At 41.4% G+C, this 17,452-nt stretch overlaps 1 protein-coding gene across 1 annotated transcript in view; it reads left to right on the top strand.

Moving 5' to 3' along the window:
- Positions 1 to 17,452, top strand: part of Pappa2 (pappalysin 2) — a 198,475-nt gene that overhangs the window by 17,573 nt on the left and 163,450 nt on the right. The window contains exon 2 of the mRNA XM_051148331.1: positions 4,375 to 5,446. Coding sequence (XP_051004288.1) covers positions 4,375 to 5,446 — 1,072 coding nt within the window. The remainder of the gene's footprint in view (positions 1 to 4,374; positions 5,447 to 17,452) is intronic.

Here is a 17,452-nt window from a genome sequence, read left to right as displayed (position 1 = left end):
TCACAAAACCGAGAGAAGTAGGGTGATGTCTGTTCAGGTCCTATGCTTCAACTCTCCCTGCTAACAGGACACACTAGCATCAAGGCTCACACTGTATTCGACTTTTCATACTGCTCTGAATATGCTAGGAGAAGGACCTTTTCCCTGAGGGTAATGCCTTTATTAACTCCAAATGCTAGTAATTAATAACAGTAGAGAATTACATACAAATGTTTCTTTTTTTTCTTGAAGACATACTTAAGTATAGTTCTCTGTTAAGATCACCATTTAGTTTTGGGAGCTCAGAGCACAAATACAATGAATAAGAGAGATCCCCTTACCTCCACTTTGAACAACTAGGTTTTAATATAATGTGAGGTGTCTAACCAAATGTAAATTTACTATACATTGATACACACTGGAAAGCAATAGAAAGTGCTGAGAAATTATTCTCTAAGTTTTAAGAGGATGTGATTTGAATGTTTGGCTTTAATCTCATGGCCATCTTTTGAGTTTACATCACTTGATATGATTTTTCTAACCATGGGCTATCAGAGTTCAGTTCATTGCTGAGTGATTTAATAAATCATATTCACGATCTGATCCCTCTGATCTTCCCAAGAATGCGGCTTTGATGAATAAGCACCAGTTATAATGTGTTTGTTTCTATCACATGTACATCCAAAGTCATAAAATCCCACTCTTGCCCAAACTCTGAGTTTCACCATGTATACTGTGTTGGCTTTGATTGCATTGGTTCTGTCAGCCTCTGTGCTAGACTGGGAAGAAAGTGATGTGCCCTCAATATGGTGATTCTGTCATTTTCCCCCCTGCAAAACACAAAATTGATCTTGTTTCTGTTCAGTGAGGTCAAGTGAGCAGGGTTGAGGTTCTTTCCAAGGGCACACAGAGAACTGTGCTGGACTGCCCTGTGGTTTCAGCCTACAAGTAAAGGGTGATAAAGAGTACACTTTGAATGGACAGATGTTATTCACAGGTATAACTGGTGCACAGGTAGGCATGCAAAAGCTCAAGACCTGGATGGGAGGCAAAGTTTACCCCTTTCAAATCACAGACAGCTGCACCATCTGCAACACAGCTGCATCTACTTCAGTCAGAGGGAGAGGGAGACATTTGGCTGTTCAGATCTGCTTTCCTTTTTAGTCTGGAGCTCCTGGAACTGGCTCCTACTGGTTCAGTTGAACCAAACATACACCTCTCTTCCCAATATCATGTGCGGTGACATCATATGAGCAACCTAAAATTAGTGCCGTGGGTGTAATTTACACCACAGAAATTAGCAGATCCTGAAAATTACTAACGTGAAAATTTTATAGCTTCCTGTGAGGCAACTAAGTAGAGTTACTTTTAATCAAATAGGATTTCTAAGGACAGTGAATTAAAGTCTTTGAAACTACAACCAGATTTACTTATTTTTAGTTATTTTTTAAATAAGTTATTTATTAAGGACTAGATAAAATCATTTGTTCTCCAATTCTTTTTTTGTATACTTCTTTTTTATTATTATTACTTTTTTCTTTTTTACATATGCATTTATATAATACTATAAACTACACACAGCAAGAAGAATCATGAAACAATCAGGAATTTATTAATGTTACATTCATAGTGTTTTGGTAACTGTTTTTATGTGGGTTTGTTTTTAACTGTTGTGTAGGATTCTGTTGTATGAATTATCCTAGTTCATCTAAGCAAACTCTGGAAGACCGAAGAGGAAGATGCCATCAAGAGAGACATGGTTATCCCACGCTGTCCCATTTCAAAGACTAGCTGCCTCCCTTGTGGGCCTTGCTCAGGAATTGGTCTCAGCTGTGAAAACCTGTTCTGCATGATGACCCTTATCTAAAGACACAGATCACAGAGGCGCCCAGTGCAGAGCTTCAACAGGCTGCCAGGGAGTGGCCCAAGGCTGTCCCACCCATATTGTGCTGGAGTTTCTATGGGCTTGGATCTCAGGGCACTCCCTAATAGGCACACTAAATGTTAACCATCCCTTGAGTGAAAAGAGCCTTCCTTACCTGTGGTGAGATGGTGTCAACCTGTGAGGAACTCTTCTATACACATATCTGTTTGTGCAGCCATTTACAGTAGACTTTCAAAATCTTTTTTTTTTTTAAATCAGCATATAACCAAGCTATCAGTATATATGGTACTCATAATAGATGTTGTGGCCCTTTTTTGAAAAAGTCAATGGTTGGCCATAGTTGGATAGTACTATAGTTTTTTAAACCTGTGGAGCTAGAAGAAAATATGAAGCAGGGAACTTAGTATTGATCATAGTACATTTGTCTTCTTTGTGAAAATCTACCCGCCACAAGGATTTCTATAGAATTAGTTCTTAAACTCTCTTAATAGAAAAACAACAGCAAAAGAGCAGAAACAAATAAAACTGATTAAATAAATAAAAATGCAAACAACAACAAATCAATACTGTCAAGCTAGAGTTGCACTGTGGGAAGACATTGCCTGTTCTTCAAGGTTTAATTGCTAGTTTAATTATTATTCTTTATTATATTACTAATATTTACTTATTACTCTTCAAATTTTGTTTATTCAGTTGACAGGGCACTATATTGTTTAAGATAACTTTTATCTCTTAAATTTCAAGTTATTAGTTTGTGTCATGGACAAGAGAAGATAGTGTGTCTTTCATGAGAATATAGCTATTTGCTTGCCGTGAGAATGTGAAGGCATAAAGTAAACATACTTTGCCAAATTGGAAAAGTCTTTTGGGAGGAGTTGGAGGAGGAGATGAGTAAGATAAAAAGAAGACACTGTATAAACTTATCAAGGAATTAATCAAAAAGAAAAAGAATGATAAGCCCTTTGTTCATACATCCATACCACCCATAACAAATATTATTGGCTTAGGCTACTCAGGAATTCAGGGAACAGATAAAATTAGTGTCTAATAGTCCCAGACAACTCATTTTATTCTCAGGCACAAGCTCTTCAGACTCTCTACCAACCATCCATTCATCAATGCAAGAAATACATATCACACTGAGTGTTTCCATAACAAATGTGATGCTTTCATGTAGTTTACTAATAAAACTGCTCCTTAGGGCCGAGGTTCTCAACCTTCCTAACGCTGAGACCCTTTAATACAGTTCGTTGTGATTGAAATAATGGAATGAGTTAATGGCAAGACAGAGTTATATATGATTAAATGCAGGCTTATTGGAAGCAGCTCTTGAGAAAAGTGCACATTGAGAGAGAAGAGAGAATGAGAGAGAGAGAGAGAGAGAGAGAGAGAGAGAGAGAGAGAGAGAGAGGGAAGAAGAAGAGGAGGAGGAGGAGGAGAGATATAGAAAGAGAGAGGAGAGCATAGGAGAGAGGGAGGAAACCAAAATGTCTGGATTATATAGTGAAGGACCTCGGGGAGAGGGGAAGCCCCACCCCTGGGCTAGGGAATGTAGGGTAGAGGGTAGGGTATGCCAGCCACACCCTGCAGCAGCTAGGGACCTAGGGATGCTTGAAGCCAAACAGTGATGACCCCAACCATAAATTATTTTCATCGCTACTTCATAACTGTAATTTTGCTACTGTTATGAATTGTAAATATTTTTGGAGATAGAGTTTTGCCAACATGGCCACAACACACAGGTTGAGAAGTGCTGCCATAGAAAATATGTGAGAAGAACTTAGTCACCAAGAGATGGTGGATCAATCAAAAAGGAGTGCTGGGCATTTCAAGGACTCCACCTGCCTGAGGGTTCCCGTCCATCTGTGGTCCTACCCTTATGTCTCTAACATGCTTCTTGCTTCCTCCATTTTCAGAATTAATATCCACAGGTATTCCTGCCGTTGTTTATTCAAATGGGTCTATTGGTCTAGTGCCTGCTCTGAGCCTGGTCGTGGGTCAGTGCTTGCAGGGATCTCATTTACTTGGGAAGTCCTGCTTGTGTTCCGTGAGAGGAGTCACTGAGTAGAAAACGCTGTTCTCATAGCTGATTTCCTCATTTCTGTGGATAGGTCCATGGGACTATATGGCTTCACTCATGGCTTCTGAGGAAAGGCAAAGGTGCTAGTGTCAGCAAGGGAAGGCATGCCCTCAAAATCCATGAGAGTGACAAATATTTTCAGCAAAGGGTGGTCATCATTTGTGTTGGATGTCTACTTCCTGGCTTCTACCTTGGTTGTTTAAAAATACCAGAATCAATTAAATTGAATGAAATCTTCAATCAGCTTCTTTTATTTATTTATATTTGTGTGGCTAGACACTGTCAGAGTATCTGGTACGGGAGTATGGACAGGCAGCCAATGTGGGGAACTGAAAACCTGCATTCTTGCTATTCACACGAACTTTCCTCTCCCTGTCTCTACTCCTTTTGTATCTGGTCTTTCTCCCTTCAACTCTTCCTTCTTTCCCAGGTGTGTTTGACAACTGCTCCCACACAGTCAGTGACAAGGGCTGGGCCCTGGGCATCCGCTCAGGGAAGGACAAGGGAAGGAGAGATGCTACCTTCTTCTTTTCCCTCCGCACTGACCGGGCGAAGAAAGCTACTATTGTGACTGGCCACAGCCGCTACCAGCTCGGCACGTGGACTCATGTAGCAGCCACTTATGATGGACGGCATGTAGCTCTGTATGTGGATGGCACTCGAGTGGCTAGTAGTCCTGACCAGACTGGCCCATTGAATAGCCCTTTCATGGCATCCTGTCGCTCTCTGCTCCTGGGGGGGGACAACTCAGAAGATGGGCATTATTTCCGTGGATACCTGGGCATGCTGGTCATCAGGGCGACTGCCCTCTCACAAATCAACTTCCAGAACAGTCCCCAGTATCAAAGCAGAGCAGACGAGTTGACTACCCTGATCCTGACAGCTACTTTCAATCCTCTGAAGGAACAGTGGGTCCCCTTTAGAGATGAGACCTATCCCCGGCTGGAGATTCTCCAGGACTCTGAGTCACAACCTGAGAGTCTGTCACCTTTACATCCCCCGCCTTGTGGGCAAACAGCTTGTGACAACGTGGAACTGATCTCCCAGTACAATAAGCATGGGCCCCTTCGGGAAGAGAAAGTCATCCGCTACCAGTTGGTAAACATCTGTGATGATGAGGGGCTGCATCCCACTGTGAGTGACCAGCAGATCCGCCACCAGCACGAGGCATTGAACGAGGCCTTCAGCCGCTACAACATCAGCTGGCAACTGAGTGTCCACCGAGTCCACAACTCCACCCTGCGCGAGCGGCTTGTGCTTGTTCACTGTGAGCCCAACGATATTGGCAATGACCACTGTGACCCTGGGTGTGAGCATCCACTCACTGGCTACGATGGGGGCGATTGCCTCGTGCAGATCCGCTGCTACTCCTGGAATCGCAGGGATGGCCGCTGTGACATGGACTGCAACAATGTGCTGAATGATTTTGATGACGGCGACTGCTGCGATCCCGAAGTGACTGATGTGCGCAAGACTTGCTTTGACCCTGACTCACCCAGGAGGTAAGGAACTTGGGGGTCTGGAGTATCGTTGTTACAGGGTCCATTTCTTTTGTGTTATTCTTTTGATTCCAGGAGACAAAGGGGGTTCACACAGTCGGAAAAGTAAAGGTTTTCCCCCACAGGATTTACTGGGCTTTTAGGAAGTACTGGGTGTGTGAGGTAATCAAGGACCTGGCAATGCTTTAAATAAGGTACAGCTCTCAAAAGGGTCTGTGGAGCTTACCGAAAACATCCTAGGACATGCACAGATGCACAGAGCAGTGGAGGCCCAGGAGGGCTCAAGGGCTTCTACTTAGAGGAGGCCAAGGAGTCCTCAAGAAGAACAGGGGTCCTTGGAGAGAAAGGGAACGATTTCTCTGTCTCTTAGCTCTCTGGAAAAGCTACTGTCCTGAGTGAGGGAATCGGTGAGCTAGTCGAACTTCTGTCAGTAAAATGACACACCTTAAGTGAGCTTATTTTGGCTCCTTTTTGGGATGTACTGGTCCAACTCCAGATAGGCCTGCTGGATAAGGCAGGCTGTTGAGGCAGGAGCAAACTGTTCGCTTCATGCAAGAGCAACTTGCATCCCCCAGCCTGGGATATGTCTCATCTCTAAAGAGGACCCACTGTTCCTTCAGTGGATCGAAAGTAGCTGTCAGGATCAGGATAGTCAAGCTTCAAGCAAGAGAAGGGGAGGAAGAGGCCATGGTCCTCCTGCAGCCCCCTCTGAGAGCACGTGATGATTAAAAAAATCTCTCACTAGATTTGAGTTCCTAAATGTTAAATCACTTTCTAGAGTGCCTCCCTGGCCTATGAAGGACTTGTTTGTAGCATGACTTATTTTGTGTGTCTGGCCCTTTACAAGACCCCATGGCCTTCAGTGTCAGCTGCCCCTTCTGGGAACAGGAGACGATATAAAAAGCCAGTGGGGACTGAGAGAGAGAGAGAGAGAATAGGATTGAGGAGTAAGCAGGAGGTAGGGTCAAGCTAGGAGAAGAATGGGATCTGAGAAGACAGTTGGTGCAGGAAGAAAAAAAAAAAAAGAAGAGAGTAGGGCTAGAGAGAAGAAAAGGTATTGGTTAGAGTAAAAAATAAGAGGTAGCTGAAAGTGAATTGGGCTAGCACAGTGAGAAGAGAAGATGGTTGGTGACAGTTCAGCAGGGAGAAGCTGAGCTGAACCAGAGAAGAGACGGAAAAGAACTCAGGAAGAACCCACACAAAGTGGCAAAGAGAGAAAGAAAAAAATAAGCCCTAAAGATATACTTGTCAAACTTTTCATGCTGCGACAGATACTCGAGGGGAATGATTTAAAAGAGGAAATGTCTATTTTGGCTTATGATGTGTAAGTATCAGAACCTGTGATGGGCCAGCACATTGGGAGAACACAATGGAAGAGAGCTGTTACTTCATGATAGCTAGGAAGTGGAGGAAGGCTGAGAGGTGCTAGGCTCTTGAACAGCATGTCTGGATGACTCACCCCCCCTTTAGTGAGTCTTACTAGCTCCCAATAATGGCATCCAATGATGATTCCACCAATAGCTTAAACCATTGATGAAGTCAGAGCTTGCTTTCATGATCCATCACTCCAAAAGTTCTATCAGTGGTAACTAGCACGTTTGACATGTGAGACAGTGGGAAGTCGACCTGTCAGACTGCAACCATGCCAACCACCCTCCTGTCAGTCACAGTAACAGCCTTCCAAGGTGCCTGGGCACCATAATCTTCAGAATGGCCCTTTATCTCTTTGGATTTTGGCTGCATTACTCATATCCAAGTCTTTTTAATGTATTTTCCTCACTCTCTCAGAGTTGCTATGGTAACACATCTCATTCCATTTATTATGCAGACCTATGATGCCTACATATGATATTTTCATTGTATAACTGAAAAAGACAGTTATACTTTTAGGAGTATTGGCATTAAGTCCAGTGCCTTGGTCATATGCAAGCACTACCACTAAGAAAAACTCCTATCCCCAAATATTTGAACATTTTGTTTAAAATATTTAAATTACGGTGTGTGTGCATGTGCATATATTTGTGGGTGTTTGTGTGCATGTACATACATGCGGGTGCATGTGTATCCATATGTGCATGCGCATGGAGGGCACAGGACAACCATGAGTTAGCCTCAGGGACTGTCAACCTTTTCTTGACACATAGGCTCTCACTGGCCTGGAGTGTGCTGAGTGGATTTGGGTGTCTGTCCAGTGAGCCCCCACAGGGTGGGAACATCTGTTTCCACACTCGAAGCTTTCAGGTTACATGCATGTACCACTAGGTTGGTTGGGTTGTTTTATAAACATGGGCTCTGGCTATCACACTCAAATTCTTGTGCTTACAATAAGAACACTTCATTGACTGAGCTATCTACGTAGCACTAAGTCTTTATATTCAAAACCTGAGATTGTATTAAACAAGGAGGAGCAACTCCTACCTCTTCTCCAGTCTTTATGTTTCAGCATTAGACCACACAGGCAACCATATTTAATTTACCTCTCTTCTAGCAATCACCACCATAGTCGGGGTCTTATTGTTTTCATTTTATTTTTTGATCACCTAGATGGTTCTCTGAATTTGAACATTTATTCTCCTTAATAATGACATTTTTTTTTCTTAAAGTGATTACTTTGCTATTTTTCAGTTCTATTTTTTTCTCCTCAGACACTTGGATATGGATTCCTTAACTTTCAGTTTCCTATATATTCTTTTTGTGATTTGTTTTTTTCCCTTGGGTATATTTCTTGTTTTTTTTTTTTGTTTGTTTGTTTGTTTGTTTGTTTTGTTTGTTTTGTTTTGTTTTTCGAAACAGGGTTTCTCTTGCAGTCCTGTCTGGCTCTCCTGGACTGGCTTTGTAGACCAGGCTGGCCTAGAACTCACAGAGATCCACCTGCCTCTGCCTCCTGAGTACTGGGATTAAAGGTGTGCGCCACTACACCTAGCAATACTTGGGTATATTTCTTTAATTTTCTCTTTTAATTCTTTAGTGCACCCCAAGGGGTGGAATTTGTTGGGGGGAACCATGTTGATGGGTAGACTGGATGCAGTGTGCCCCTATTCCATTTCCTAGCTTCTAGTCTACTTTCTATACTGTCTTACACTATAGGACCCACCAGATACTAACATGTTAAGAACATATATTACACTTTATTTCAGCCCAAAGAGTGAAAAGCAATTATCTTCTAATGCTTTTGTTAACTTAAAAGTTTTAACAAATACAATTTTAAATCTAATTTTTAATATTAGTCTATTTTATTTAAGGTTTTAATATTTTTGTTAGCTTTTTAATAAGATTTATTTATTTAATGTATATGAAATGGCTGTGAGCCAACACGTGGAGGCTGGGAATTGAACTCAGGACCTCTGGAAGGGCAGACAGTGCTCTTAACCGCTGAGGCAGTTCTCCTACAGCCAAAGATTTTAGTTTTTAAATATTTTGTTTTTTTATTTTAAAGTGTGTGTGTGTGTTTGTATGGATATGTGCATGTGTGTGCTGACATCTGTGAAGGCTAGAAGCATTGGATCTCCTGGAGCTGGAGTTAGTGGCAGCTGTGAACTGCCCAATACTGGGGCAAGGAACCAAACCTGGGTCCCCTGAAGTAGTAGTATGTTCTGTTAAACTCTGTACCATTGCTTTAGCCAGTCATTTAAAGTTGTAAGGCTTTTTTTTTTCCCCTTTGATGAAAATAAGATTCAAAATAATTTTTGTCTGTTTATTCCCCCATGCTGGTGATTTATTTCAAGTGTCTAGTGCTTCTTAACACAGTAGGGAACACACTTTAAAATCTCTACTTATATTTAATTGTTCCCAAATATCCTTTTTTGGAAGACGAAACCCAAAATACATAGTAAGAGGTAAGGATTTTCTTTCTTTCAATTTCATCATGCTTATCTATGCATGAAGATTTTTATCATTTACATTATGTTCTTTGTGCCGAATTTTTATTATCAAAACTGAATTATTTTTGTAACTCTTATTGGTGAGCAAAAATGGAGACACTACTAGTTATCAAGTTCTTACGGTGTGTCAGAAACATTAAACCAAGCAGAGGAGAGTGATAACAACTTACTGGAGGGCTTAAAAAATTTTTTTAATTTAAATTCTCTGGATTTAAATACAGGCTGAAGTATGAAAAAACAGAACATGGGCCGTTAAGTGCTTTTCTGTGCCATGGCTTGAATTATTTGAAAGAACTCTGGGTTCATAAGAGACCCAGGTCTCTGGGTTTCTATGAGGTGCCTGGAGTTGTTGAAGTGAGCAGCCACTTCTGAACTAAATTAGCTACATGCTACACTCTTCTTGTTACAATTAAATCACAAAGCTCAATCTCACAGTCCCATTACTTTGTGACTCTTAAAGGATTCAACTTCAACAATTGCTCTTTCCAGATACTTATTGAACAAGTGAGTATGTCAGACACAGTGTCCACCGATTTGGGAGCTCACAGTTCAGGGGGAGGGATACTTATTGAACAAGTGAGTATGTCAGACACAGTGTCCACTGATTTGGGAGCTCACAGTTCAGGGGGAGGTAGTAGGATAATGGTCTCAGACCTACAGATAGATTACAGAGCAATTCCTTAGTCATTGATGATTGATGTTTGATGATTGGCCTTGCTTTCCAAATCCTGTTCAACTTTCCCACCACTCCCATTGAGAAATCAGAAATGTATGCCAAAGCAGTTCCTTTCTCAAAGGCTGGGAGGGGGTGAGAACTCAAGGAATCCAGCATCAAACATCTGTAGCCCAGATGGCGCTATCAAAGGAGAGGCATTTATAAGACTTGGGCCTGGACGGAGATATGAGTTATAGATGCATCACCCAGCCAGTGGACCACAGTTACTGCGGTTGAGGAGCTTAGCTTGTGGCTAGGGAAGGCTGCAAGAGCTTGATGTCCACTTGCATTTGCTGGTTGTCTTTAGAGAGTCCTCAAAAGAGGTGCAGGAGGGAAGGGCGTTGAGTGTCTACATCAGTGCAGTCACAGACATCCCTGACCATTTACTTAGGGAGCTAGGCCAAGGCCATCTCTGTGCCTGAAGGTAAACCTAGCTTCCCTGACCTCTTTTAATTCTTCAGTTTCCTTTGGTCATTGTTTTCATTATTTTCCATTCTAACACGACTTCTCTGCTTCTGTCCCCAGTTTCTATCTGATTCCTCCTTTCCACAAGAGTTGGACTGAGCTTTCAGCCCAGTGTAGAACTGTGAGCTTGCTTCCTTCCTTGATTCTGTTTCATCTTCTGTAATACTGTTGGTGAGAAGAAGAATCACCAAACACAAACACATGGCTGAACACTGCTGCAGCGATCACATAGGCTCAGACCTTGCTAGGAAGCAGAGCAGCCAGAAACTGGCCAGTTGCTTTCTGCAGCTTGTAGGAGGCAAATATCTCTTGTGTGCACAACTCTACTTCTTGCTCCATTCCCTGAGTTTTGTTGAAGAGGTGCCCTACAGAGTCATGTCAAAGTGCATCGTACCCTGGGAGTGGTACACCCTGGGTCAGGTAGAGCTAGTGCATATGGTATCAGAGGGAATGGTGCTGCACTAGGCAGTATGCTGGGACTTCATTGGGATTTGCTCACCCACACACTGTGGCTTTTGAGCCAAAGGAATGGTGGAGCTGGGCTCCTGCAGTGGTGGGTCTGTTAAGCATCAGCCAGGCGTCATTATAGGTTTCTTTTGAAGTCAAGACTCAAAGTTCCCTGAAGCCAAAAAGAAAAAAAAAAAGCAGGGGAAAATAAGTGTAAGGGGGTGGAAGAGGCCAGTGAGAGAAGAAATGACTGGAGGCTTTAAAACTGAGCAGAAACCCCCCTCAATCTTCCCACCTCACCACGAACTGTGCAAGCTAAAGGGGTGTCGCACTTTCTCCTACTTGTGTCACCTGAGGAGGAGAATCAGAGAAAACAAAGATAAACTTATGCAGTTTACCTAGAAACAGAAGCCTCTCCTGTTTACTTTCTTACAGACCAGTTTTCCACAGTTGCAATAAATATTGTCTTAGAGGCAATAAAAACCAGTTTTTCTGTTCACCTGGCTAAGTACATTTTTCTCTCCAGGTGTGTGGAGAGAGAGACTGTTTTTCTCCCTTTGTGGTTATTTCTTGGCCCAGTACACAGACTTGTGAAAGAGCCATGTGGTCTGTCTGGGCTACAAATATTTCCTCTTAGGAAAAACATTGAGAGACCCCAGTCTCCAACCGCATCCAGCCGTTCAAGGGACTTGGGTATTTTCCTAGGAGTTGGGGTTGTAGCTCTGGTCCCTTGGCCAGCTGACACTCTGTCTCAGCTGATCTGATGTCATTTCAAGATCTCTTCCTAAAATTTTATCACAGAAATCTGAAAGACAGCCGCATAGTTATGTTTTTTTTCTTTGTGTTTTCTCCCTAGAAACCTTGTCTTCACCTTACTTTAGTGACCAAAGAAATATTCAGTCTTGTTTTTCCCTAACCCAGACTCTAGTTTTCTTGGTGTCAGAGATACAGATTGGGTGGTGGTGGAACAGGGTTGCTTTTGCTCCAGGATTCTCTCTAAGGGACATCGCCCTAGGGACAAAGCTACTGAGCAATTGGCTTTCTGAACTGCATAACTTTCTTTCCCGTCTTTTTCTAGGACTTTGTCTAATGATTGTGAATTTGATTTCTTAAGCTCAGCAAATGACTACCTAATGCCTGCTACCCTTGATTTTTAGAGCACCACTTCCTTTCCTGGGAAGTTTCTTTGTCCTTAGACTATGATCTTTTAATTGCATCTGTGTGACTTCTCAGCCACTCAGTGCTGTTTCTGTGCTCCTGGCCATGTCACCCTTTACCTCAGTTGTTGGAAAGACACCCAAACCGGTCTGGTGTTCTGCATTCTTGCTCTTCCCTCAACCCTGGGTCTACTCTTAACACAGCAGAGTAACCATGAGATTTTGTCATCCTGCCACAGGGGTACCGGCCCGGCAGCTCGGGAGGAGTCAAGGTAAAGGAATAAAGTCACTCTTATCTCACACTGTCACTTTAGTGAACTTACTTCTTGTTATGTCCCACCACACAATTATTTCCTAGGCCTGTCTCCCTGTCCTTGGACCCTGCTGATGACACCCTTCTGCAGGATCTTTCTGGTGGCTTTCACTCCTCTGAAATTCCCTCCTCCAGATTTGTGCATTCTTATCTTTATCATCATCATCATCATCATCATCATCATCATCATCATCATTATTATTAATTCACTTTACAACCTGGTTATCGTCCTCTTCCTCCTCTCCTCCTACCCTCCCTTCTCCTTCCCCCATATCCCTATCCCCACTCCTCAAAGAAGGGGAACCCCCATCCCCACCCATCCCAGCATATCAAGTCTCATCAGGACTGAGTACATCCTTTTCCCCTGCGGCCTGGCTAGATAGCCCTGTCAGGGGAAAGTGATTGAAAAGTAGGCAACAGAGTCCATGTCAGAGTCAGCCCCCATTCCTCTTATAAGGGGACCCATATGAGGACTGGGCTGCCCATATGCACTGTTATACATTTTCTTCTGGTAATTTTTGAAAGCCAACTTCACGTGAGGTCTTCTTTGGTGTCTCATTTAAAACTTCACATACTCCTCTGAGTTTTCATGGTTTTGCTCCTGTTTGAGTTATCTGATTCATTTTCCTTAATGTTGATCCTTCTCCAGGAGAATGTAAATTCCACAAACAAAGGGATTTTTACATGACTGGGTTACTATTGTGCCCTAGCACCTAGAACAGAAAAAGAATAAGCTACATATTCAATAAATAATTGTTGAAAAGGCATGTTCTTACTCTAGTACAGTGGTTGGCAAACTATGATCAGTGAGCTAAATTTGGCCAACTCTGTTTACATAAATAAAGCTTTATTGGAACACAGCCATACCCACTTGTTTGCATACTGTCTATGAGCTGCTTTCATGTGGCAGGGTTGTATAGTTACAACAGAGACCAGATGGCCCACAGTGTCTAAAATATTTACTATAAATGTTTGTCTTACTATATATTCATCATAGAATACTGTAATTATCCCTTGTTGCCTGTCTCTTACACAAGAATTTTGATTCTTTGTTGATAGTTCTTGGAACATAAGATGTACTTGGTTAGTATAGTAAAAATAAAGTGAATATGTGTGTGTTAATGTGTATAACCAGCATCTCTCTCTCTCTCTCTCTCTCTCTCTCTCTCTCTCTCTCTCTCACACACACACACACACACACACACACACACACACACACACACACGAAAAACTGATGTAGAGTAAATGACAGCATCGAGATTCAAAGTCAGAGAATACTACTGTGTTGATGAGAGAAGGGTATCGGAAATCTATTATTAACCCTTTCTATTCATCTCATCACTGGTAGAATTGCCACATTCAAAGGAAAACAAAATAAATTAAAGATTCCTATGAAGAGGATGGCTTAAGCCATTTTGATTGCCAGCTCATTATATGGTTAACTGGAGTCCCAGTATACTCTGAGGCAGGGGATCTAAATTTTAGTGAACAGAGAAATAACAGTCAACTACAGCATCAGGAAGGGGGAGAAATTCTCATTGAAGGGGACGATGGGTGAGAGTAGATTCCAATGGCAGATTCAGGGTATTCAGAATAGTCATAGCCGTTCTGAAGAGAACCTCTTTGAAGTGATGTCATAGATGATCCAAGAGTCTTTGCAAAAGTCTTAGGCTTTTGTGATTAAGAACCAGTTATTTCCTGAACCAAAGACATTGGACATATTGCCCAATTGCACAGGGGCCATCAAGGTCTGGTGACTGACACAGGCACTGAAAGCTCATGATATCCCGGACACCTCACCACTCTGCACACTTGTGTCTTCTTATCAGTCTGCTCCTTTATAGCATTATAAACATCTTTTCTCCTGTTTGCTGTGGTTCCTAGTTTACTGAATTGGGCCTTTTCTTTCACGTCCATTTCTTACTACTATTTGATCCAGTGTTTTTGAAATATTTTGGTTCAAATTCTGCAGACCATTAAAGAGAATTGACCCAGCATATCATCACGTGTGAGGAAGAAATCATGAATTTCTTGTCAGCCTGGTTTGTAGCAACTGTGACCAAAAGACCAATTAACTAGGATGGCAGTTTAGGGCTCTAGGATTCTAGTTTTCTGTCACCTGATTCAATATTCTATGTAGAGTGAACTGGTTTTTTACTGTCTTTTACTTTGGATGAGTATAGTCACTTTTGTTTTCTTGTGGGTTTTTTTTTGTTGTTGTTGTTGTTGTTTTAGCTTAGATTTTCCTGGTTGTCTGTGGTAACCGTAGAGCATTCATACCAGTTGAGTTCTCATGCCATCAGGATTTAGAATAAAATCATTAGTTTTATTGTAAGAATAGAAGTAAATACTATATTGATTATTTTATTTAATGATGGTGATAGCTTTTAAGAATATTTAAATTCCCCATGTTTTTCTATATAAGAATGAAATTTATACTATGCCGATGTAGAACAGGAATCGAATGGACTTCAGAGACAATGCTATAATGGTGAGTCATGTCCCTAATAGAAGGAAATAATGACTATAAATTAAATTAAATTATATAATTTTTTTACAGAGAATGCACACTTGAGGAGATGTAGGGAAGGGAATGGAAACCACCATAGAATAAGTGAGTTCTTTAAGACATAAAGAGTAGGATGTAGGAGATGTCATGCAAGAGTCAAGATGTGACTCAAGGTGGCACGGATGCAGGTCACTGTGAAAAGAGATGTTGGAAAGGGCAGTTTCATGGACAAGAGTAAGAAAGGTAGAAGTTGGAAAAGGTATAGCCAATGTAGTGGTTATAAGTTTGGCTTAGAGATAGGGAGTAGTGGAGCATGCCTTTAATCCCAGCATTCAGGAGGCAGAGGCAGGAGGATCTTGAGTTCAAGGCCACCCTGTTCTACAGAGTGAGTTTCAGGACACACAAAGAAACACTGACTCAAAATTTCTTCCCTCTTATCCTCCCCCTTGCAAAAAAAAAAAAAAAAAAAAAAAAAAAAAAGGTTTGGCTTAAGCAGTTGCACAAGAATCAATTAGGAGCCATCAAAAATGTTTAGAGGCAGAAACCTCTTTTTATTCTGTGTCTTTTGCAGTTACTATCTATATTGAGTTATGTATTTTTTCTTGAGAAAACATGTTCAAACATCGCTATTTGTGTGTGTGACTGTGTGCTATGTATGTGCACATGCACATGTGGAGGTTAGAGAACATCTTTGTGGAAGTGGTTGGCTCTCTCCATTTTACCTTTACATGCTGGGTTCTAGAAATGGAACTCAGGCCCTTTGGTCGAGATATTGCATTATTGTTTTTCAAGATGCTATAATCAATGGAAAGTAGGTAAAGTACATGCAGGGTTGCTTTGTAATATAGCTAATATATGAATTTATAACATATTTCAAAAGGGCCAATTAAAACATTACATCTCCCCCCCCCCCATTTTACACATCTTATAGGTTCTTGTTATTTTTGCTTACTCTTCTTTATGGATTTTGATTCTTAGTGTTGCTCCATGATTACTTTTTATTGTAAACCCATCTTTTTACACTGGAGATACATTCGTTTTCTCTTGGCAGCTATGTTATGGACCTGGCAATACAGAACCATTTCAAAATGTATTGTTAACACAAATACTTTATATTTTGGAAAGACTACAGGGTATTAGGATAAGGATGGAAATTTCAGAGAGTTAGTTTGTAGACACAGTTTTCAGGGAGTATTTTACCCTTGTTTATTGGCTCACAACCAAGGAACACAAAGTCTGTTCTGTCCCTCTTAAAAGTAGGACTTTTTCACTTTTAGGGACTCTTATTTTATTGAAAATGTAGTCTTTGTGAGTTCTGGCTTTTATGTGCGTCTCCCTTATCAAACATCTTACTTTGATAAACCCTGCATTTTATTTTGTGTTGAATTTAAAAGACCTACAATGTTATCGAGTTTAACTTTGTGGGCACTAGGAATTCCAGATCTGTCCTTCCTTCCTTTCTTCCTTTCTTTTTTTAAAAAGTATTTTATTTTGAAAACAGTTTTCCTCTACAGTTGTCCTTGAACTTGCTACAAAAATCAGACTTTTCCTCCCTGTCCTCCTCCTCGTTGTCCTCCTCTTCCTCTTCCTTCTCCTCCTCTTCCTCCTCCGTTTCTTTCTCCTCCTCCTCCTCTTCTCCTTCTTCTCCTTCTTCTTCTTCTTCTTCTTCTTCTTCTTCTTCTTCTTCTTCTTCTTCTTCTTTCTTCTTCTTCTTCTTCTTCTTCTTCTTCTTCTTCTTCTGTCTTGCCTTTACTTTCTATAGTCTCTGGACATTTAATTTCCTTCTATCTTGGAAATACATTTAAATGTGACTTTTTTTTGTATTATTCATTAGTGGTGGCTCTTTTCAAGGAGTTATTTCTAAGACTTTGGTTTTTCAACCCCCACCCCATTTTTAAAGCAAAAGGGTATGTCTTAAGTACTAATTATTCGAGCAAATCTTTTGAAAATTTATCCAGATGCCGCATATGGACTGATTGTGGTAGACCAGAGGGGCTGAAGGCCTCAACATGCATTCATTAACTCCTGGGCAGGAAGTGTGACAAGTTGAAAATGGCTAGAAAAACTATTGTCACAACAGAAAGAACTAGGAAATCAGACACAAAAAGAATTGGCTCCCACCTCTCTCTGGTCTGGACACACAATTTAATTGTCTGCCTCCTCTGAATCATGAATTGTTGTAGGATTCATAAACATGGTGGAGAGTGAATCCTCTTTAGTCTTGGGGCCTCTAGTCTAGTGTGAGGGAAGACAGAAAAGAAACAATTGCATATATACTGTGTGTACATGATAAGATCTGAGGCAAGAAACTCAGGAGAATCAGGTAGAGAATGCTTTTTGTGGAAGTGTGCGGAGGGTATACCATGGGGTACCCTCCCACACTGAAAAGACAATGTTTTAGTGAATGTGTGAAGCAAGCCAGGCTGCAACACACCTGGAGTCCCTAAGATTTATTCCAGACAAAGGGAGAAGTAAGGAAGCGATAGAACTGCACTGGAATGAACTGAGCAGGAATTAGTTCG

This window comes from Acomys russatus, chromosome 6, assembly GCF_903995435.1.
Source record: "Acomys russatus chromosome 6, mAcoRus1.1, whole genome shotgun sequence".
Classification (NCBI taxonomy): domain Eukaryota; kingdom Metazoa; phylum Chordata; class Mammalia; order Rodentia; family Muridae; genus Acomys; species Acomys russatus.
This window is presented reverse-complemented; position numbering and strand designations above follow the sequence as displayed.